The sequence below is a fragment of the Musca vetustissima genome, unplaced genomic scaffold (genome assembly GCF_032173495.1).
Source record: "Musca vetustissima isolate MV318-11 ecotype Yass unplaced genomic scaffold, APGP_CSIRO_Mvet_v1 utg2249, whole genome shotgun sequence".
NCBI lineage: Eukaryota > Metazoa > Arthropoda > Insecta > Diptera > Muscidae > Musca > Musca vetustissima.
This window is the reverse complement of record NW_026884064.1, coordinates 503-24,428: the sequence shown is the minus strand read 5'-3', so window position 1 is coordinate 24,428 and position 23,926 is coordinate 503. Positions and strand designations below refer to the sequence as shown.

The 23,926-nt window shown below is 36.3% G+C and overlaps 3 protein-coding genes across 4 annotated transcripts; 2 read left to right on the top strand and 1 right to left on the bottom strand.

Annotated features, from left to right (window-relative positions):
• The first annotated feature begins 2,455 nt into the window (after positions 1 to 2,455).
• LOC133331060 (uncharacterized) lies at positions 2,456 to 6,104 on the top strand. Of its 2 annotated transcripts, XM_061539466.1 has the most exons (4): positions 2,456 to 2,872; positions 4,955 to 5,329; positions 5,390 to 5,552; positions 5,628 to 6,104. In XM_061539466.1, exons 2-4 carry the CDS (start codon positions 4,976 to 4,978, stop codon positions 5,789 to 5,791), a joined length of 681 nt encoding a protein of 226 aa, XP_061395450.1. In that variant the 5' UTR covers positions 2,456 to 2,872; positions 4,955 to 4,975; the 3' UTR covers positions 5,792 to 6,104. The 2 variants fall into 2 exon arrangements, with proteins under 2 accessions (XP_061395450.1, XP_061395449.1); XM_061539465.1 differs by having other exon boundaries at positions 5,390 to 6,104.
• A 4,682-nt stretch (positions 6,105 to 10,786) lies between these two features.
• On the top strand, positions 10,787 to 11,570 carry LOC133331062 (mediator of RNA polymerase II transcription subunit 8-like). The gene is made up of 2 exons (XM_061539468.1): positions 10,787 to 10,819; positions 10,983 to 11,570. Exons 1-2 carry the CDS (start codon positions 10,787 to 10,789, stop codon positions 11,568 to 11,570), a joined length of 621 nt encoding a protein of 206 aa, XP_061395452.1.
• Positions 11,571 to 12,016: 446 nt separating this feature from the next.
• Positions 12,017 to 16,338, bottom strand: LOC133331061 (coiled-coil domain-containing protein 34-like). Its single transcript, XM_061539467.1, has 4 exons — positions 16,272 to 16,338; positions 13,127 to 13,280; positions 12,836 to 13,078; positions 12,017 to 12,557 (listed from the first exon to the last, which is right to left on the bottom strand). The coding sequence occupies exons 1-4, from the start codon at positions 16,336 to 16,338 to the stop codon at positions 12,017 to 12,019; spliced, it is 1,005 nt and encodes a 334-aa protein (XP_061395451.1).
• Between the last annotated feature and the right edge of the window lie 7,588 nt (positions 16,339 to 23,926).

Here is a 23,926-nt window from a genome sequence, read left to right as displayed (position 1 = left end):
ATATTTGCAAATTGTATTGTTTTGCTCAAAAAATTGGTTCTAATGCAAAGCGGTAAGATGTTAACACTTAAGAGGGATGCGAAGAAATGTTTTGTCATAGCTTGCAGTGAGCGTCTTTTATAGTTCTGATTTCGAATACGATTTTTTTTATTTTTTTACTCACCTTTATAAGGTCGTGACTTTTTTGCAATGGGTGATTCAATAAAGAAAAATCCCCATGCAAAAAAAGTAATTTTCAAATTTTAATTCATGGTCAAAAGATGGAAATGCACGAAGAACTTGTAAGAGCTTAGATACGATGCTGAAGGACTTGATTGTAATTAAAGCGGCCCCCCCCCCCCCCCCCCCCCCCCCCTATTTTTTTGGGGGTCCAATTTTTTTTTTAGTATTATTATTTTTTTTTATTATTATTTTATTTAATTCGAATCTAATCTAATTCAAGAATGTCCCTACAAAATTTCAAGTGAAAATCTCAAGAACTCTTGAAGATATAGCCGATTTATTGTGTCAGCATCAAGCGACGGCTGAAGAGCTTCTCAAACTTTAAACGCGTTTTTCTCCATACATCGTTTTGCGAATGGCGGGAACGATAACCCAAAAACTAATAACCCAATCGATTCCAAATTATTACACGTTTCTCTGTGAGTGTATAGCTATCGTATGAACTAGGATAAAGCCAATCGGTGAAGATCTTCCTTATTTTTTATCTCGCTTTTTGGTCAAAAATCCGCGATTTTCAAAAAATTTACGAAATAAAAGAAATTGAATTTGAAGGAAATTCGCAGATTTTCCACAATTATCTGCAGCAGAATCACAATTCATGATATGCAGCACTGGTTCTTCGCCCATTGATACCACAAAAGTTCATCGAGCTTCAGCATTTGCAGGAATTAATTCAGTGCCCAGTCAGATTTATTAGGTTTCTTTGCAGTTGACAGATACAGACAGCGTGTTGAGGATCTCGATGGAGCATATTGCAAAACTTCTGGTATCGAACAGTAACGGCGAAGAAGATACCCCAGAACAATAAGATATGGCGGTAAAGTTTGTATACCACCTAGCCAAGATGAGGTCAGAATAACAATTATTCTGCTGAAGAATAATAAAGCATCACGTGCCGATGTATTACCACACGAACTACTCTAGGCCGGTGGCCAGACGCTATGATTGGAACCTCAGCATCCTATGCCCCGTGCACAAAAATGGAGACAAGACGGTATGTACCAACTATAGAGAAATTAGTCTACTTCCGATCGCATATAAAGTGACCGACTGAAGTCAATGGTCAATGACATTATTGGACCATACAAATGCGGCTTCAGACCTAGCAAATCCACCTAGACTAGATTTTCACACTGCGCCAAATCCTGAAAAAGAACAACGAAAAACACATCGAAACATGCCACCTGTTCGTCGACTATAAAGCAGCATTCGATTCAATGGGGCAGATCTTGGAGTGTTACAGAGAAATTTTCTCCGCCGATCTATGCCGGCGGTGAATATTGTCGTCGAATGAGCTATACCATCTATTCTCGGATGGATCGAGCTCCAGCAACCAAGTGATGGTTCACGCAGAAGGGAAAGGCCACGAAATTAGATGAGCTGCGCACAAGACCGACACTCTTGGAAATCTTTTTAAGCTCCAACCAGCTAGGTAAGCAATATAGTTTCTTTATGAAAGTGAAGTCAGCCACGATGGCTAAACCCATGGTGCAAAAATATTCTGATCTATGCCTTGGCACAATAAAAAAGAAATAAGTATTTGGGCTTTTCGATAATAAACCAAGTATTTGCGATTTTTTCGCAGATCAAAATTCGACTATTAAGGGCTAAACAGAATGTTCGCGTTGGGCGTTTTTTGTTAACGCACGCAAAAAGTAAAAATATTGTTACGAATATAAATTTAGATTTAAGTTACTTTAGATGAATTCCGTTAATTTAAGAATTGGAATTGTAACGTAAATTTCTACTACGCAGTTTATTTGAATAACTTCACAACAACAACTACTGTATAGATTTTTCTACATCCTTCCATTTCCTCTTTCATTGTCTATTTTTTTGTTGACGTACAATTCTTGTTAAACGTCATCATGGATGATCGCTTAATTCCTCTTTCTTTGTTACCCCCTCACCTGTATATGTGTTGTTGTTACCCAGTAAACAATTTTTTCCGACTGCTCTGATTTTAGATTTTTTTCCGAAATTTCTGACGTTTTTTTCAGAAATTTCTGATAGAAATTGGTCCGATTTTCTAAACGTTTTTTTTTTTTAGAATTTCTGCACATTTTCCTGTGTTTTTAAGCGAAAAAAACTCGAAAAATGTACAAACGGAGAGAGTAGATTGTGTATTGCTCTGGCATATGCATATCAGAAATTTCTGAAAAAAACGTCAGAAATTTCGGAAAAAAATCTAAAATCAGAGCAGTCGGAAAAAATTGTTTACTGGGATATTCTCTCCCACATGTAAACGGATGGTGGTGGTTTGACACATTCTCTCCCATAGTAGTTGTTGTTGTGATCATTCATTTCAAGATCTCAACAACAACAAAGCGCAAAGCAAAAATGCTATTTGTTATTGTTATTGTGAACTGTTAGATTTTCCGTTGTAAAAATGTGCGTTTTGTTGTTGTTGTGAATCAGCCTCTTTCTCTTTCGTTCCCAAAAAAATATGATGGAAAAAAATTGCAAAAACAACTACATACCGGTTTTCTGTGTGCACTGCTTTTTATTTTTAGTTCTTGTTTAGCAGTTGAAAGAGAAACGTGCTTCGGTATAGTTGAATTAAAGTGTTTACAAGAAGTGTTCAAAAAGTGAATTAAAAATTTCCAGAAGGTGTTTAAAATTAAAAAACAAACAAAATTGTTTATTACAGGTAAGAAAAAATTATAAAAATGTCACGCCGATCTATCAAAAGAAATGCAAAAAAACAGGCTCAAGAATTACTTTGCAAATTATTGAGTGAACCTCATAACGAACCATTAGGTGCCAAAGCAAGTATTCCTGGTAGCGACTCCCAAAAAGAAAATAGTATAGGGGATCATATCGCGGATGTCCAAATGTCATCTCCGGAAGAAATTAACGAAATTAAAAGTAATGATCCAAATCCTTCATTTGGAAATGCATGTTGCAAAGAAATTAGTGATGATCTCAATTCAGACCATTCAATAGAAAATGATTTCGATTCAGACAATTTAAGAGAAAGTGATTTTGACTCAGACCATTCAATAGAAAATGAAAGTGGAATAAGTTTGACAACATTTTTATCTGATTGGTCTATAAGGCATGCAATATCGGTGAATGCTATGAATGAGCTCCTTCGAAAATTAAAATCTGTTGACCACACCTTGCCCTTAGACGTTCGCACTCTACGTGAAACGCCCAAAAATACGGATATAATGGAAATGGGTAGTGGGACATACATGCATTATGGTTTACAAAATTGCTTAACCGATTTTTTTTTTTCAACAAAGCGACGAGGTTGATGACTCCAGAAATATTGTACTAAATTTTGGTATAGACGGTCTCCCTCTTTTTAAGAGCTCTAAAAAATGTCTTTGGCCGATAATGGTCAGCATTCAAAATTATGAACCGGTATTCCTCGTTGGGGTTTATATTAACGTTGATGTAAATAATAGATTAGATAAATACAACAAACCCAACGACCCAAATATTTTTTTGAAGTACTTAGTAGAAGACCTTTATAAATATCAACAAGAGGGATTTCTGTTCCGAAACCAAAGGTATAATATTCAAATAGGTAATTTCATCTGCGATGCTCCAGCCCGTGCTTTTGTGCTCAATATTAAGTCCCATTCAGGTTATTATTGCTGCTCAAAATGCATGCAAAAAGGCGACTATTTCGAGAGAAGAATGGTATTTCCACCAGAAGCCTCTGCAGTTCTTCGTACTGATGAGTCCTTCAGAAATAGAACACAACCAGAACACCATACTAAATTAGAAAATTTAGTATTAGAGACTGTTGGTGTTGGTTGCGTCTCACAATTCCCTCTTGATTATATGCACGTTGTGTGCCTCGGGGTAGTGAAGCATATGGTGAAAACCTGGATAAAATTAAAAAATCAGGATTATAGTTTGAATGGTGACCAAGTAAGTTTAATAAGCCGCCGAAACTCTAAAGTAGCTAAAGATTTCCCCTCTGAATTCAATAGAGTCCCTAGGATTCTTGATGAAATTGACAGGTGGAAAGCTTCAGAATTTCGATCTTTTCTGCTTTACAGTTCTATTGTCGTATTAAAAAATATTTTAAACAGTCGTGCCTATAAAAATTTCCTAAAGTTGCACATAGCAATTAGAATACTGTCCGACAGTAGTATTTGTAACGAATTCAATAATTATGCAGAAAACTTATTATTGGAATTCGTTGTAGAGTTAGAACAAATTTATGGTAAAATTTTTCTAACATACAACATCCATTCATTGCTACATTTAGCTAAAGACGTTTCAAACTATGGAAAACTTGATAATTTCAGCGCATTTAAATATGAAAACTATCTTTACCAACTTAAAAAGAAAGTTAAAAATGGAAAAAATATTCTCTCTCAACTTTCAAACAGACTTGTTGAGCAGAGCATTATCCTTAAAGAGAAGACCAATAACATTAACATGCCTGTACTGAAACATCCATTTGGCGAAAACCTTTACAAATGTGTTATAACTCAACATGGAAAACATTCCACAAAGCACCCAAACAATTTAATAGAGTATTGTAAAAACATTTACATCATTAGAAAGGTTAAAAAAACTAATAGTACCATCACTTTAATTTGCAATAAAGTAATCAATCTTGACATGTTTTTTGATATAGATCAAGCGTTATGTATTGCCTTGGGCATATTTCAAACACAATCCGAAACGTATTGTGATAATGATATTGAAATTTCAATATCAGACATCACCAGAAAATATATGAAGTTGTCTGTTGATTTACTTACAGTTTTTCTACCACTATTGTAAAATGGAACCCAATAATAAACAACACTCGGAGCTATTATCCACAATACTGGCTCAAAATAAGAGCCTAATTGAACAAAACCACGCGATTAAAGCTTTATTAGAACAAAGCACAAATAAACTTCAACAAGAAGTAGAAGCTCTGAAGGCACAAAACGTTAGACAAACCGAGGAAAATTCCAAAATATACACCCACTTCACAACTGAGTTCTTTCAGTTAAAAATGACTGTAGAAAACGCCATGAAAGCAGTACAAATGAAAGGATCAGTATTTTCCGTTGAACAACTATGCTCCCCTGAAGAAGTATTAGACTTCGAAAGAAGACTGAAGGATAATTGCGAACTGAAAAACAAACTGGTAAGTTTCTAACCCACATTTCTTTAATAGGTATGTACTCAAATCAATATTTATCTACAGATTCAACGTATAAAAGCACAACCCCATGACGATATAAGGAAATTTGTTCAAGAAAATGTAAAACTAGTTTTCCAGACGGACGAAATTATCACACGATTTTCATGGAATAGTGCCAACAGAAATATACCTGTAAAAGATATGCATTACATCAAGCTTATAAGAGGTTTGTATTCGCTATTTAAGATTATGGATAAGTTAGATTACATGTACATATGTATGTACTTTAATTGTTATATAGATACAGCAATAGATCATATCCCGGGCACTGCTGCAAGTACGATAGAATTTCATATTAAGAATTTCTTTAATTCGGCTAAAGACCGCCAAAACAAACGAAAAAGAAAAGCAGAATCGAAAAAATCTCAATCGGACAAATCTGAATCGGAAAAATCTGAATCGTAAAAAATTTAAATAGTCCTGTGTATTATATTGTTTTTATTATACAGGGACTCAAAAAATTAATTGTACACTTCTAATATTTGAAAATAAACTCCAAAAAAATACTAGGGGTGTACGGATTTTTTTTTTGGTCACTGTACACGACACAAATTATTGAAAGACTGAATTAATTTTATTTTTATTTTAAAAAGATACATTGAATTACAAAAATTATATATGTATATAATAACAACAAATAATTGAATTATCTGTTATCTGTTCAACTAATAAATATAAATAATATAAATAATAATAAATTGTTTGTTTTTTAAATAAATATGTGTTTTTTTTTCATTTTTAAGTGGTGTGACGATTTTTTCGATATTTCTTCCGAATTCTGAACGATTTCTTTCAGAAAATCGGAACTTTCTCCCGAATTCTGAGCGTTTTTTTTTCAGAAAATCTGATTTTTATTCCGAATTTTCTTTCGAAAATTCGAAAATTTCTTTCAGAAATTCGGAGTTGTCCTCCGAATCTTTTCCGAAAATCTAATTTTTTCTCCTATTTTTTCACCGAATTCGGACCGAATTCGTTCAGAAAATCTAATATTTTTTCAGATTTTTTTCAGAAAATCTTTCCGAATTCGGTGACCACGTCCATACAACTTTCGTACCGAAATCGGAAGGAATTCGGAATCAGAATCGGACATTTTTTCAGAGATTCTGACAGAAATCGGACCGAATTCGGCAAAAATTGTTTACTGGGTATTGTTTGCTCAATGTATGTTTGTATGTGTTGTTGTTATTGTTTACTCAATGTAGGTTTGTATGTGTTGTTGTTATTGTTTGCTCAATGTAAGTTTGTATGTGTTGTTGTTATTGTTTACTCAATGTAAGTTTGTATGTGTGTTTGTTGCATTGGTAGATTGTTCGTGATCTAGGTGTTACCAGATCGTCTAGAAACTTCTGTAGCTACAAGCAAGGCTCATATAAATAGGGGAAATGGAAAGGCAGTGAGGCAGTTGTGAATCAGATCGCGAATTGAAACCGTCGTGTAAAGTAAAGTGCAAAGTAAAGTTGTGTGAATAAAATCATTGTAATAATCGTAATCAGAACGAACCCGGGTTTTATTTGGTACGAACTGTATCGGGAAATAAAACAACGTCTACACGGGAATAAGTGAAGTCCAAGAACGTAACAATTGGTGTCGGAAGTGAGATTACGATAATACTACGATGAAGTTTAAGGATCTACGGGTGGAAGACTTGAAGAAGGAGCTCAATAAATTGGAATTGTCCTCTACTGGCAACAAGGCTGAGCTACAAAAACGTCTGTTGGATGAGTTCGAGCGCCGGGGTATGAACATCGATACATATGAGTTTGACAGTAAGGATGAAGTGGATTTATCGGAAATGGGCGAATCCAACGGTGGGGAAGTCTCGTCAGTAGCTGTCAGGGGTGACGATTTCAGAGAAATGCTGGCTAAAATGTTCGAAGAGAATTCCAGAAACACGAGACGAATGTTCGAAGAGAATTCCAGAAAGTCAGAAGAAAACTCGAGACGAATGTTCGAAGAGAATTCCAGAAAGTTAGATGAACTCAAGGCAGAGAATTGTAGAATGAACGAGAAACTCGAGAACATTACAGAAGTTATTGGAAGGAGAGTGGAAACCGTGGAGGTCCAAATTAAAGAGTTGGATAAGAAAGTGCAGTCGGTTGACGAGAAGATTCTGTCTGTGGATGAGAAATTTCTGGCCCACGACCACAGGTTTACGAATCTGGAGAAGAAAATGTCGGAACTGGAAATTAAAGGTGGTCCGGTGCGAGTTCCTGATAACACACTAAAAATCAAACCTCCTGTATTCGACGGCACTACGTCATTCAATGTTTTCAAGTTACAGTTCGAGACAGTGGCTTCTAGAAATTCGTGGAACGACAGCGACAAAGCGGTTGCACTACTTCTGGCATTGAAGGGCAGTGCTGCTGATGTTATACAGAGTATTCCTGTCGCTTCTAGGAATAACTATGAAGATGTTATTGCTGCACTGGAACGTAAGTACGGTGGCGAACATAAACAAAACATATACCTTATGGAACTAAGGGGAAAAGTACAGAGGGCAAACGAGACGTTACAAGACTTTGCAGCTGAGGTGGAACGTTTGGTGCTAATGGCGTATCCAGGAGAGAATCACCCATTGCTGGACCGTATGAAAATCGAAACCTTTGTGAATGGCATACGTGACCCTGAGATTAAATGTGCAATATATGCGTCACCAAAAGCGTCGTTTGCCGAAACTGTGTCGTTTGCCCTTGCCCAAGAGACGGCAAGAATGATTGTTAAGCCCCAGACCCACAAGATTAGCCAACTGGAGACCGAATGTTGCGAACACAAATCTCTCGTTAACTTGATCAAGGACGCCATGAGGCGGGTAATAGAAGAAACAAAGTTTGTAGGGATGACTAAGCACAGGGTTAGATGCTACAACTGCGATAAAGCAGGTCATATTGCGCGCGAATGCAGAGCTAAGCGCAAACGATCCAGGTCATCGTCACCACCCCCAACGAAAGATGGTAGAAGAATGGCTCAACAGTCCACCAATGAGTCACCGTTAAACAGAATCGAGCACAGAGAAGGCGGAAAACACGGTAATGCTGATGCCCTGTCTCGTCGGCCATGCAAGGTAGAATACAGCCACTGCTCAAAGGCTGAGTGCAAAGAGAATATCGTGGATGTCCGACGATTGCAGTTTGAGTCGGGAGAAGATTGGTCGACGGAACAACGAAGAGATCCCATTCTGGGCAAAATAATTTCGGCCATAGAAACGGGCAAGCGACCTAGTCGCAAAGAAATTACCTCCGAAAGCCCTCTTTTAAAATCCTATTGGGCCCAGTGGGACAGTCTACTTATAATAGATGGTTGCCTGTATCGCAAATGGGAAAGTGAGGACGGTAAATCTCACCGGAACTTGATCGTCGTCCCAGATTCCAAAATAAGAGATGTCTTGTCGGAGTTTCATGATGGGCCAAGTGGAGGACATCTTGGCATAGCAAAGACCGCTGAAAAGGTAAAGCAGAGATTTTACTGGGTCGGCTGTCAAAAATCCATTGCCGACTGGATCGCCAATTGTGAAAGGTGCATAAGAGCTAAAGGTCCAACACGGAAGAGTCGAGGCTACATGCAGCAGTATAATTCAGGAGCCCCTTTTGAAAGAATCGCAATGGATGTAGCTGGACCGTTCCCAACAAGCGACTCTGGGAACCGGTATGTCTTAGTGGTCATGGATTACTTCAGTAAATGGCCAGAGGTTTATGCTATCCCAAATCAAGAAGCCAGGACAATTGTGGATGTGTTCAGCAAAAATTGGATTTGTCGCTATGGTGTTCCATCTGAGGTTCATTCCGATCAAGGTAGGAATTTTGAATCAGCGATCTTCAAGGAAATGTGTGACTCCTACGGAATCAAGAAAACCAGAACGACGCCCCTACATCCACAATCAGATGGCATGGTGGAAAGATTCAATCGCACCCTGGAAGAACATCTACGGAAAGTGGTGGACAGTGGCCAACGAGACTGGGATGAGCATATTCCAAAGTTTTTACTGGCTTATAGATCGGCCATTCATGATTCCACATCCCGGACCCCAGCCAAAGTTCTGTTCGGAAATGAATTAAAGCTACCTGGCGATTTGATATTCGGTGCTACCCCAAACGACGATGTGAACCAAGAAGAAGACAGTCAAAACTCTTTTAGTAAAGTCCACGATGCAGTCCGACATCGAATAAAAATGGTTAGCAACCGCATGAAGGCAAGGTACGATCGAGCGGCAAATACCGATGGGTTTCAAGAAGGGCAACTGGTACTATTGTTCAACCCACAACGAAAGAAAGGACTATGCCCCAAATTGCAAACGCACTGGGAAGGACCCTACAAGATTGTCACGAAAATAAATGACGTCGTTTATCGCATCCAGAGGAGCGACAGTCCCAGGTCGAAGATGAAAGTTGTACATTTGGAGCGGCTGACCCCCTACGGAACGGGAACTGTGCCTATTCGGGACGAACAGGCTTAAGCGGGGGGCAATGTTACGAATATAAATTTAGATTTAAGTTACTTTAGATGAATTCCGTTAATTTAAGAATTTGAATTGTAACGTAAATTTCTACTACGCAGTTTATTTGAATAACTTCACAACAACAACTACTGTATAGATTTTTCTACATCCTTCCATTTCCTCTTTCATTGTCTATTTTTTTGTTGACGTACAATTCTTGTTAAACGTCATCATTGATGATCGCTTAATTCCTCTTTCTTTGTTACCCCCTCACCTGTATATGTGTTGTTGTTATTGTTTGCTCAATGTAAGTTTGTATGTGTTGTTATTGTTTACTCAATGTAAGTTTGTATGTGTTGTTGTTATTGTTTGCTCAATGTAAGTTTGTATGTGTTGTTGTTATTGTTTACTCAATGTAAGTTTGTATGTGTGTTTGTTGCATTGGTAGATTGTTCGTGATCTAGGTGTTACCAGATCGTCTAGAAACTTCTGTAGCTACAAGCAAGGCTCATATAAATAGGGGAAATGGAAAGGCAGTGAGTCAGTTGTGAATCAGATCGCGAATTGAAACCGTCGTGTAAAGTAAAGTGCAAAGTAAAGTTGTGTGAATAAAATCATTGTAATAATCGTAATCAGAACGAACCCGCGTTTTATTTGGTACGAACTGTATCGGGAAATAAAACAACGTCTACACGGGAATAAGTGAAGTCCAAGAACGTAACAACGCGAACATCCTGCTTAGACCTCTAAGGGCTAAGCAGAATGTTCGTGTTGAGCGTTTTTTGTTATCGCGTTAACTCAAGCAAAAAGTTAAAATATATTTAACTCCGAAGCGCAGCGCACATCAACTTCGAGCGTTTGTGTTATCGTTTCCTTGTGGTTGTTGTATTTTCGATAACATATAACGCGACGGATGTCTCAACGCGAGCATTCTGCTTAGACCTTTAGCCCTTTTAAGGTTCTGCACAATGATCGCGTTACGCGTTTTTTATCGCGTTAACGCACACAACGCATTTCGACATTTCCATACAAAAAGTCAATTAATCGATTATTCGAAAGTCGATTTACTTATCCCTAATTTGCACTTTTTGTGTGAAAAAAATACAGTTCTTACTGACGTCTATTCAGTAAAAAGAGTATTTGAATTGCATTAATTTTTCCTAGCTCACTGGCCTTTCGAAAATCCTGTCAAAAGAAATATGCCCTCCACTACGCAATCGAACCGTACTTCCCTTAATGCTGTCCCCCGAAAGGGACGAGGCTCTTATCCAATTAACACAAGGTCGTGTGCCAGTCTTCTCACACGATATTGTGCCGGATTATTTGCGTACCAAACCGGAACCAATGGCCGAACAAAAAATGTTGCAAAATGAACAGAAGGCAGCAAATTTGTCGGCTGAAGCAGCGGCCAAACAAGTGGCCCAGCACAATAAGGTAGTCTCACACATACTAGATATGGTGAGTAAAAAACGCGAAGAATGGGACATTGAGTCATCATCCAGGGCTGGCATACAACAAACTAGCAGTATGGCTGATACTAATACCCTAGTGGCTGCAGTTGGTATGGGTAAGGGCTTGAAAATGGTTGTGCCCGGTGGCGGTCCTGGTAGTATGATGGTACCGCCGGCAATTCGTCCACCAGCACCGATGAGTTCCGTTAGTCCTGGTGGTGTAAGTCAATTGGGTAAAGCACCATCGGCCATAAAGACAAATATAAAATCTGCCATGCAAGTTCATCCGTTTCAAAGATAAAACAAAATGTTTCCGATAATATTTGTAGTGTAGTTTTAAGAGAATAAATGCGTAGTTGTAAATTGAAAAATGAAATATGTGTTATTAATACTATCGGTTTGTTATAAAAACTGTTATAAATATTATTCAAAAATGATTTTTATAGAAAAAAAACTCTCAAATACTTGCGTGGACAGGTTAACACTGACATTAATTCATTAATTGTGCTTTGTTTCCACGTTAAATTTTAATCCTGGAACATTAGACTAGCTAGAAAAACTACCAACTTTTTATTCTAAAATAGGAACTCGACCTGTAATTTGGAGCGAACCAATGTTATGTCTCACAGCGTACAAACGGCTATTTCTGTTTATGAATTAACAACAAAGTTTTGATTTTTTATAAAACAATATAGTAAAAAATATATATTTATAAACATAAAAACTTGCCAACAATTTAATAAATTTCTAATCCATACCATCACCATTTGTTGGCACTACAGTTTTCCATTCATTGGGATTTACAAATATATCTGAAATTGTTCCACGTAATGTAAATATGCCACGATTCAATGGTACGGGCTTTGGTTTCTTGGCAGCATCCGCTAACCATTTCTCCCATGCTTCTGCGGCTGCTTTACGACGTTGTTCTTCCAGTTCCCTACGTTTCTGTTCTTCTTGTTGTTTTCGCATACGGCGACGTTCTTCCTGTAGACGTTTCGTTCGCTCCCATTCATCTAAATGAGTTTTATCTTGGCCATTGTTTATGTTTGAACGTAACGATTTTTCGGAAGTATTCGAAATAGATGTTTGGCTTTTCAAAATTAATTTTGAATTGGAAACGTTAATACTATGTTGGGATAGTTGTTGTTGTTGCTTTTGTTGTTTGCTTTTATTTTCTAGCCATTTTTCATATTTTTCTTTTGATATACGTTTACGTTCTTCCAATTCCTGTCGTTTTCGTTCTGCTTCTTCCCGGCGACGGGCAGCCTCAATGGAATGAAGTTTTCTGCGGCATATGTAAAGAAATATATTGTTATTTTAGTTAATGCCTCAATTTTCTAATACAACAATTTTGATATGTTAATTGATTGATGATATGTTAAGATTATAAAATTGAGTCCAAAATTACAACATAGGTCGCTTATATAATTAATTCCGATTACATGTATATAGTGCAAATAATACATGTGCTATATCTATTTTTGAACCGACAAAACTTGTCATTCTAGCCTTAATCTGATATGTTAGGAAAAATGTCCTCCCAGTTATTATTGTTTTTATTACCTTTTTGCTGATAACCACGTTTCATAAGCCAATTCTGGTTGTCGATGTATTTTAACTGAATAGGTCATATCATCACTGGCTGTTGGATAATTCTCTTCCGATTGTAAATCTAATGGTGGTACAATGTCACCCGGTGTCTCAGTTATTGTCCTTTTGAATTCCTCAGCTGTATAATTATCACACTCCTGTGGACAATTATTTTCCGAATTCGATATTAATTGGTTACAGGAATATATCGGGTTCCTGTAAGAGCAAACATGAACAAATGTTCTCGATTAAATCACTACATACCGAAAACTAAACGTTGGTTCACAACTACGACTACTCAGATTCCATTCATTAGAGTTTTGATCCGATGGCCAAGAATTTAAACTTATCGTAGATGCACATCTTATCATTGTGCTGTTAACTGGTCGTGGTGTATAGAATGGCATATTGTTGTTAGCTGTGGTTGTAATTATTTATGAAATATATGCGAAAGAATTTGATTTTTTTTTAAATTGTTTAATTGACGTTGTTTTTTTAATTAAAAAAGCAAAATAAAAAATACAATAAAAAATCACACATGAAACACCGTATATGTAGATACTGTATAATTCCATTTTATTTATTCAGAGTCAAGAGGTGCTATTTTATCGGTTTGGATTGCCGTAAGTGTAACTTTAATATCCGACAGATGAATTGATGTCTACTGAAAACTTTTGCATCTTGTTCGATGTTAGTGGAAACAAGTGAAAAAGCGTTAACTTTGGATACCCTCCACCATAGATATACTAAAAGGTACTTGAAATGAAAATTTAGGGAAAATACCAAAAAGTGGACCTATACCGACATTTCTACAACGCGATGTTTCAGAAAATGTTTATTTCATCCAACCTGTGCCTATCTTATTATTCTTCCAAACTTAGTTCAGGTTCGAAGATGTGGACTATCGGTCCACTCCCTCTGATACCTCCCACACAGGTGCTAGGGACTAAATGCGGGTGTTAGTTCATGTACAGTTCATTATCGAACCTTACGTTCTAACTTTATCTCGATATCCTCCGCATGTTAAATGATTACGACGGACTCTTAGAACCAAACCCAAAACACGGAACAAATTAGATAACTATTTTAATATAAAAAGGGGGTTATATGGGGACTACCCCAAAAAGGGGGCGAATATAATTAATTTTTGGTAGGGAGATTTGTTACCATATACGACTACAAAATACCAAATTGCAGCGAATTTGGTTGAAAAACGCGCTCAAGAACCCCAAAATACCGAATATTGGGGGTACCCTCATATGGGGGCTACCTGAAAAAATGGACTATATTCATAATTGTTTGTGGAGAAATTTGGTACCTATTAAGAACTCAAAATACTAAATTACAGTCAATTCGATGTAAAAATACGATCAAACCCCCCAAAATACTGAAAATTGGAAGGTGCCGTTAAATGGGGGCTACCAGAAAAAGTGGACCTATACTTATAATTTTTTGTGGAGACATTTAGTACACAATAAGAACCCAACTTACCAAATTTCAGCGAATTCGGTTGAAAAACACGGTCAAGAATCCCAAAATACCGAAAAATGGGGAGTACCCTTATATGGGAGCTATGCCTAAACGTGGACCGATATATCCGATCTTCGAACTTGACCTGCCTGCAGACAAAGACAACCCTATGCAAAATTTCATCGCCCTATCTCAATTCCTTCAGAAGATAGCGTGATTACAACAGACGGAGAGACGGACGGACATGGCTAGATCGTCTTAGAATTTTACCCTGATCAAGAATATATATACTTTATAGGGTCGGAAATGAATATTTCGATGTGTTACAAACGGAATGACAAAATTAATATACCCTCCATACTATGGTGGAGGGTATAAAAACACTTTTAGTTAATATTATCAAAACAATGTTGCATTCGGCCTAATGCGGCATAACGGTGGGGTTCCACACTAGCTCAGGTGGGAGCGTTTTTTATTCAGGGGGGATTTTTAACCCTGCCACCATTAACCCTAGGGAATGAACACTTTAAGGAACTTTGGATCAACACAAAACAAAGACGAATACAAACACAACATAAAACCATGACACAGGAGCTTGATGGAATCTGCTCCTCCACTTCGCCCACCCATCCTTGACCCTTTTGATCCTAAATTTAAATTGAAATATAAAGGGCCCCGTACACCACTTACACTTACTCACTTACAACATACTCGTAGTTTTGGCTCTCACACAAAGGAAATTAACACAACATATTTAAAATTTAAATTCTAACATAAAAACAATTTATTGAGCTGGTCATTTTCCTTAATAATAGAACAAAAAAAAAACTTGAAACATTAATAACTATAAATTTTCTTCAAATTGCGAGTCGTTTACTCGGATCACCCTCTTGTTACTTCAAAATTATTGCCAATTTAGGCCATTTTACGAAAAACACTTAATACCTGCCTAAATGAGCTCTTTTAGGTGGTTTGGGACATTACTTTCCGTCCACAAACAATTTATAAATTCCAAAACCAAATTTCAAGGTAATTTGGGGCAACCCTACACTCAAATATATATGACAGACAAGTAATTAATGTTCCTTACAAAAATTATTTAAAACATTTAGACAATACAACTTAACCTAGGTTATAACATATACACGATTAAACTATTTATTATATATATTTTTTTTTTTTAATTTTAAATCAACTTGTTTTTCTTTTGTTGTTCTCTTTTTTAATTTATATTCATTTTGTGCCTTTTTAAATTATATATTTTAATTAATTGAATTTTGTTCTTCTTTTTCTTTTTTTTTAGATTTCAATAAAGTGGTGCTTTGACTTTTTCTTCAGGCAATAGTAAGTATAAGCCTTATTCTATTTTACCTGGACTTAGCCAATATTTTACATCAACATTTATTTCCTCTTTCAGGAGCACTCCGCACATTTCCTTCGGGGTAAGGCAGACCCCGAGACTTTCTTGGCGGTGTAGTTGGCGGTTTTGTGGTGTGGCCGAAAATCGTTATTATGGCTGTTAGCCTGGCCAATATTTGCTGTTGTGCTGCTGTGGCCAATAAAAATGAACTGACCCCTCCGTTTTGCTTTCCGGGGAGGTCAGTTGACGCCTTTGTATATTTATTTGTTGGCGATACCTACAAACACAGAAAACAAATCACAAACCACTCATAAATTTACAGAATTACACACAACACAAAGACTTCACACTTACACTGCGTTTCTAACGCCCACGGCAGAATTAAAAAATATATATATATAGGCGAATTTCAGCCTTTAATAAATTTATTAACCAAAAAAGGATTTTTGTTTTAATTTTCGAAAATAATTTAAGACAACTGTTAACTGTTTTCGAGTGCACCACTGGGGAAATGAAGGAGAATTTTTCTTTTTGGAGCTTTTTATACTCCTGTAAGGACGCCGAATTTTCCCTCCTTACCAGGTTTTTCCTGATTTCCCTGACATTTACCAATTTTCCTTTGTCGATCTAGCCAGCCCTTAAACATATCGCAGGGTTGTATTTTCGATTAGCTCATTTCTTCGCTAATCGACTTCAATACAACCCTGCCAGTGGCGGCAATTCAAAATAACCCTGGGGTAGAACATTTCCGCTTCATTTTTTGGACGTGGGTTGAACTGGAGATTTGTTTGCGGAGTTTTGCATGGCATTTTTTTTTAATAAAAATTCCACACGCAACAAAACTTCTCAATTTGTAACCATTGGGAAGCAAATTGAGATGTGCGTGGTAATGAAAAAATAAAATAATTGTTGGCTAGAAATGCAGGTAAGTTAATCTAAAAAATTATTTTTTTGCAAATACCTAACCCTTCTTCTTTTCCTTTCAGAAAACTCATGGTGGCACATTTTTTTGCGTGGCTTGTGTTTGGTGTCTCAATGAGGTACGTGTGTGTGTGTTTGCGTGTGCGTACCCACGCTTCTTTCAATGCAGCTGCTGCCGGCGCAACACATTTGAAACCCAACGTATGTGTGTTTGGTAGCAGAATCATGTGTGTGCCTTACTAAATACATTGGTTTTCATTCAGCTGCTTTCCATTCACACACACACACATACCTGCATGCGGCTTTTGGGGGAAAAACGCAGCAGCATTTATTGCAATGAATGTGCATTACGTGCGTAGCGTCTTTACTTCAATGGAGGTTATGGTAAGAAATGTAAAATATTTTGATAATTGATAATAATGATTTATGTGTGTTACTTTTCAGAATTTGTGCAATTGTATATGCGATATTATTATTATTTATTATGTGTCTGATTAATAACCTTTTTCCTTTTCATTACAGGTAATAAAAAGAACGTGCACTTGGGAAAAGCCTTGGTCACTACCCAAAAAGAATCTTGGAGTTTTTTATGGACAGATGGGTGAAAGATTGTTTGATGCAGTTTTGCATTCAATGCGTGGCGTATTTGCCGCAATTTCAACGCTCCAGTTACTGGTCTTATTTTGTGATGGAGGTGAGTACTCCTGGCTTCCAATTGTCTTTTAAAATTTTAATTAGAAATAGTGTGTATATTTGTCTGTGCTATTGTGACTATCTTGCATGTGTGTTATTAATTAGTTGTTGTGGGATCCCAAATTTATATCATTTTTTTACGAATTTTCTTTTGAATAATTTTATTATTTCTTTCCAGTGAATCCTTTTGATTGTAATTTTTCCAAATTTTCATTGCTAATTATGATTTCACTAATTCCTTCTTGTCTTCCTTTTCAGGTAATATATAAAATTCACTCTTGTTGCTGTATAATATTTGCAAACACAACTGCCAGCTGGTTTCAATTATGGATATTTTCATGTGTCTATGGAGTTTGATTTGTTTGTGTATACCTGGAATATTTACATCATCAAGGACTTGTCCCGTTTGAAAAGACCATAAATGGACAATATTAAAATTCGGATAATAGCTGGTGAGTGTGTTTTCAATTTATTATTATTATGTCCATAAAACTAGTTGTGTGGAGTGTGTGTATGTGCAATAAAATGTTGTAAATCCTTCCAAAGGATAGGAATTGTATTTTGTCGACGGTGACGATGTAAAAAAAATGTGATCTGTTTTGAGCAAAAGACGTGAGTCTTTTGGAAGGCGATATATTTTATAGCATGCAATAAAAAAATAGAAACACCTAACAGTATACAGTTTAAAACTGTAGTGTAGCATGCGATACAAATTAAATAATCATTTGGCTGTGAACTTCTGTTATGGGAGACAGATAGTTTTAATATTTATATGTGATTTGAAAATCAATTGATCTTATTGAAATATAATGACTTGGTGGTATCAAACAAAACATTGATTTTCATGCAGTTATACTTTTAAACAAAAAGTAAAGATTGGAGCTTGTCGAAATAATTTTTTTGTGCAACCCATTTAAATACTGGTGGCTAAAAAAACAACATGCGAATTTGGTTGTCCAACTCATGTATTCTGAAACGAGCCCAGGTAGATATGAGATCCTCTGGATAAAATAAACCATGAGCTATATACGACCAAGAATTATTTACATTTTATGATTTGGGTTAGCCTAATATTGCACTGATCACACTTCATATTTCTTCCACACAACAAATTTATTATTTATGTATAAATATTTTACTTTTATTATATACCTATATTCTTGTGTGTTTTTATTATATTATTTCCATTAGATTTTATTGATATTTATTTCAAATGGTCTTTATCTCCGGGAATTACCTTGACTTAAGTTTGGCTGGGAAATTTTTAATATTTATGGTTGAACTTGTGGACAATTTTAATGGTAGTTTCTGATGAAAATTGCAATGAAAATGTAATATCTTTACTAGAATTTTACTATAATTGTTTGATGACCAGAAAATACTTTCGTTTTGTTTTGCCTGATTGTGCATTTTAATGGAGGCAGTATATTCTTAAGAGAAAAATTATTTATTGAAAACTTTGGTGAAAAAATTCAATAGGGCAATTGTGTATGGCTGAATTTTTATGGCCAATTGATCCTGAAACAATATTTATGATGGATAATGAAAATTTTTAAAACAATTTTATGGAAAATCTGTATGGAAATATTTTGTGATGGTCTATTTCAACTATATATATACATATATATATATCTTCTATTAAAAGGAATTATGTAAATTAGTATGAAATAATATATGGAAAAGAATTATGGAAATTAGTATGGAATAATATATGGAAAATTTTATGACCACTTTTACGGAAATTTTTATGAAGAATTTGTATGGAAATTTGATGAAAACTTTTATGACACATTTTTCACAATCATAAAAAATTTTCTGAATGATTTATGAAAAAAATGTTCTGAAATATTTTATGGCTTTCTTTTACGGAAAGACAATTATCTGACAAATTGTGTGGAATCTCATATGGAAATTTTTATAAAAACAATAATATGGGAAATTGTGTATTGAAAATCTTATGGAGAGTTGAACGGACAAATCTTATGAAAATGGATTTTATGGAAAGTCTTATTCAAACTTCTCATAGAAATATTATAATAAATTGTATTCAACATTCAATGGAAGATCTGAAAAAATGTTTACGGATAATTTTTTCCGAAATTATGAGAATTTATTGCCGAATCTTATGAAGAGTTTATTAAAAATTTTAATTGGAAATTTCATGGAACTCCTGATAACAGATGTGGAAATTTTCTGAAGAATTTTCTAGACAATTTTCACATAAATATTAGGGAGAATTTAATGTCAAGTTTTATGGAATATCACATAAAGAATATTATGGAAAATCTTATCAAGGATTTTGTGGAAATTCTTGTATGGAAAATCTTATCAAGAATTTTGTGGAAATTCTTGTGAAAAATTTATTGCACGAATTTATGAAACATTATGGAACAATTTTATGGAACATTTTATAAAAAAAATTAGGGAATAATTTTTATGTTTACATTTGATTAATGTTGACGCAATTTATTATTTGTATTTGTTAAATCTTTATGTGGGCAGGGTATTTTTGGTGATTTTGGTCACCCATTCTCAAATATCATATGGATTGTTTCAAACTTTACATCCTCTGGGCAAACATCACATTGTATTCATCTATGTACTTTTGATTTATGGTCAACACCCATCTCACATACTCATCAAAATTTAGTTTCATGCTTTCTTCATATGACACGGTGGCTTTTAGTTCCAACGTGGGGAACTCCCACACCCTGAGATCAAGAGTCTCATACCGACTGAGATAGCCGGGCAATAAACATGTTTTGTTTGTTATTAATCAGGTACTGCGGATTTGTAGACAATAATTTCTCTGTATAATCATTAATATAATTACAATATAGGTTTAAAAAAATGGACATTCACGACATACATTTTCTTAATCTATATTGCACTTAAATTAAAATATCACAGAGTTTATTGCGTGTTGTTGGTATAATCGTTAGGTGTTGTATAATGGTAGACAATACTCTTTAGGTATAATAAATATAATTACAATATAGGTCAAGAAAAAAAATGGACGCACACGACATTCACTTTCTTAATCTATATTGCACTTAGTTTATTATATCACAGATCTTATTGCAATTCTTCTAGGCTTTAATATCCTTAGCATGAAAATGGCCAAGAGATTTTCCTTGGAGAGTTTCCAACTCATACATATTGTTTCCTATGGGTTTTACCACCCTGCATTTCAAGAATTTCTTGCAGAATTTTGCATTTATATTATTCTTGAAGTCTGACAAAATGTGATTTCTTCGGTAAACTTCTTGTCCTGGTTGAAAGATTATATTTCGTGATCTGTAATTGTATCTTTTTGCACTGGATTGGTATGCCTCATGTAGGTTGTTCTTAATTTTCTGTCGCAGTAATTCGAATTTATCGGCTTTATTTAAGGAAACTATCTGGTGGTCTGATAAAGATCTCAATTTCTTGGCTAATCTGTAGTCTGTTCCGTTAGTGAACATATTGTATCCGAACAGCGCGAAGAATGGGTTTACGCCAGTTGCGGAGTGCACCGATGTTCGTAACGCTTGTTCAATTTCAGACAGGTACAGATCCCAGTCCCTGTGGTCATTTTCGACATATGTCCTTATTGCCGCTAAAACAGACTGGTTCACACGTTCGGACGCATTCGCTTGGGGTGAATAGTAAGCTGTCTTTAGGTGTGTTATTTTATAGTTGTTTATCATTTCCTCGAACAGCTTTGAGACAAACTGTTTTCCATTGTCGCTATGGATTATTTCAGGAACTCCAAATGTATGGAATACCTGATTCTCTAGAAATTTGACCACATTTGTAGCAGTGGCTTCCTTCATTGCGTGTAGGAACGTAAACTTGGTGAAGTGATCCATCACGATAAATATATAAGTGTTACCTCTTTTGGATCTTGGATATTTTCCAAGGAAATCAATGTACAGTTTTTGAAACGGTCTTTCAGTCACGACTTCATTTCCAATCGGCGGTCGCATGATTCGATTTGACGGTTTCGTCTCTTTGCATACTTGACAATTGCTGATGTATTGCCTGACTTGGGAAGCCATTTTCGGCCAATAATAAAATATTTTTAATCTATTGATAGTTTTATTTAATCCTTCGTGGACTGCATTGGAATAATTATGGGCCTTCTCAATTAGCGCATATGTAATTTCTTGTGGTATCCACAGTTTCCATTCGGTTTCCATGGTGTCTTGATCGAAACATTTAATCCTTATGTAGATTTTCTGGTTGTCTATTTTCAAATCAGGAAGTCTTTCTTTGTTTTCTGTTATGGTGTTTCTTAATTCCACATACTCCTCGCTTTCAAATGCGGTAGTTTCGAAGTCTAGTAATTCTTCATCTGTTATTTCTTCCACTATCACGTCTGCGTCAATGGGCATCCGCGATAGGGTATCAGCCACTATATTTTCGGAACCTTTCCGGTGCTGGATTGAAAAGTCGAAGGCTTGGAGCTGCAGTGACCATCTAGCGAGTCTACCACTCAGGTCCTTTAGGGACATAAGCCACTTAAGGCTAGCATGATCCGTGATGATGGTAAATTTCATTAGTTCCACATATGGTCTAAACCTTTTTACCGCAAGTACCGCCGCCAAACACTCCTTTTCGGTAACCGAATAATTTCTTTGGCCGGAATTAAGTTTCTGGGAATAGAATGCGATGGGATATTCGCCATCGTCATCATCCTTTTGGAATAATACGGCTCCGATTCCATATTCTGAAGCGTCGCATTGTATAAAGAATTCCCGTCGGAAATCCGGATGTCGGAGAACCGGTGCTGTTGTTAGAGCCTTTTTTAATGTTTTAAAAGATTCTTCCGCTTGTGGTGTTATGGTAAACTTCTGGGCTTTCTTCAATGTATCCGTAAGTGGCGCAGAGATACTAGCAAAATCCTGGATGAAGCGTCGGTACCATCCAGCGGTACCCAAAAAGCTTCTTACCTCTCTAGGAGTTTTCGGTATAGGTATTTTTATGATCGCACTGATTTTTTCCGGGTCAGTCTTTAGAGTTCCGTTTCCGATTATGAAACCCAGATATTTCAACTCGCGGAAGCAAAATCGTGACTTTTTGAGTCCAATGGTCAGGTTGGCTTTTTGTAGGCATTCCGCTACTTCATTTAACAGTCGCATATGCGTATCAAATTCATCAGATATTATGAGGAGGTCATCCAGATAAATAAATACATTGGATTTCAGTCTGCCAGGGATCACGCGGTCCATCAATCGACAGAGTCGTTGTGCTGCGTTGCATAGACCAAACGGCATTACTCGGAATTGGTACAGTGGTCGACCTGGTACAGTGAAGGCTGTATATGGTTTGGCTTCATCCTCCAGCTCTATTTGCCAAAACGCGTACTTCAGGTCGACACTGCTGATGTAATGCGTTTGATCTATGCGGCTCAGAATCCCATCAATATTTTGTAGGGGATATGCGTCCTTGATAGTCAGTGCGTTCAGTTTTCGAGCATCCAGACAGAATCGGTTTTTACCGGGTTTTCGTACTACGGTGGTTCTATTGCTCCAAGGCGAATCGCTTTCTTCAATTACGTTTAATGCGAGCATATTGTCTATTTCCTTATACACGATTTCCTGTACGGCGGGTGATAAAGGATAGTGTCTGTCTTTGACAGGATCTGCACCTTCTACTAGTTTGATGGCATGTTTTTCCAACTTAGTGCACCCCAACCCATGCTTTTCAAACGTTCGGAACTTTTCTATTACTTCCGATAGCTTCTTCTCCTGGTCCTCATTTAGTACATGCATATTATTCACTTCATTCTTTGCCGCTCCGTGGATGTATCTTTGGAGATCAATATTAATTTCTGCAACTGGAAATAATTCCGGTGCTATTTCAAATTTCTTCCAGAAGTCTATGCCCAGATACAGTTCCTGTTCTAGGTCAGGACACAGGAATAATTGCATCTGGCATATTTTATCCTGGTATTCAACATTTACTTCAATAGTACCTAAGATACGGTGACGTTGACCAGAGGCTGTAGTGACGTTTGAGATATAGGGCTTTATTTCAATTCCCAGTTCTTCCACTAGTTCTCGACACTTCTTCCCTAATAAACTCACTGTTGCACCTGAATCCAATAATCCTCTTACATCCCTACCGTATATTTTTATATTGGCGTATGGCCTTAAATCATTTATGTTTTCGCATCTTACAATTGCTTCAGACACTGATCGTTTAATTTCCTTATTTTGTTTTTGTTTCTGTCTTAGTTTATCTATTTTTACTTTGTTTTTCATTGAGTGTTTTAATTTCTTTATTGTATTTTGGTTTAGTTCCATGTTAGGACTTTCAGTTTCGTTTTGGAATATCCTGGCTTTTGTTTGTTCATAATTTTCTGCTCTAACTTCTAATGGCAGATAATGCCTAATTTTCGCAAAGTTTTGTTCCTGGTTGTTTACATTTGCGGATTCTGTTGGGGTTTCGGGTCTGCGGGTTGATCGGTCGAACGGTGGTTCCCCACAGCAACCCCGCTCTTCCTCGAGTTTCCCGCTCGGCAATTTGAGCATTTAGGTGTAATAGTATTTTGTTTTCCGCATTTGAAACAGAAAAAATTTCTCTGCACAGAAGGACAATCCCTAAATCCGTGTCCAGGGGCTTGACAATTCCAG

What these genes read in the sequence shown, in the direction of transcription:
- LOC133331060 (XM_061539465.1), top strand. Translation starts at nt 4,976, where the DNA reads ATGGAACCCAATAATAAACAACACTCGGAGCTATTATCCACAATACTG. An exon ending in GCGAACTGAAAAACAAACTG is followed by an intron (nt 5,330 to 5,389) that starts GTAAGTTTCTAA and finishes ATTTATCTACAG; the next exon opens with ATTCAACGTATAAAAGCACA.
- LOC133331062 (XM_061539468.1), top strand. Translation starts at nt 10,787, where the DNA reads ATGATCGCGTTACGCGTTTTTTATCGCGTTAAC. An exon ending in GCGTTTTTTATCGCGTTAAC is followed by an intron (nt 10,820 to 10,982) that starts GCACACAACGCA and finishes AATTTTTCCTAG; the next exon opens with CTCACTGGCCTTTCGAAAAT.
- LOC133331061 (XM_061539467.1), bottom strand. Translation starts at nt 16,338, where the DNA reads ATGTTTAAGGGCTGGCTAGATCGACAAAGGAAAATTGGTAAATGTCAG. An exon ending in GAACCAACGTTTAGTTTTCG is followed by an intron (nt 13,079 to 13,126) that starts GTATGTAGTGAT and finishes TTGCTCTTACAG; the next exon opens with GAACCCGATATATTCCTGTA. An exon ending in ACGTGGTTATCAGCAAAAAG is followed by an intron (nt 12,558 to 12,835) that starts GTAATAAAAACA and finishes CATATGCCGCAG; the next exon opens with AAAACTTCATTCCATTGAGG.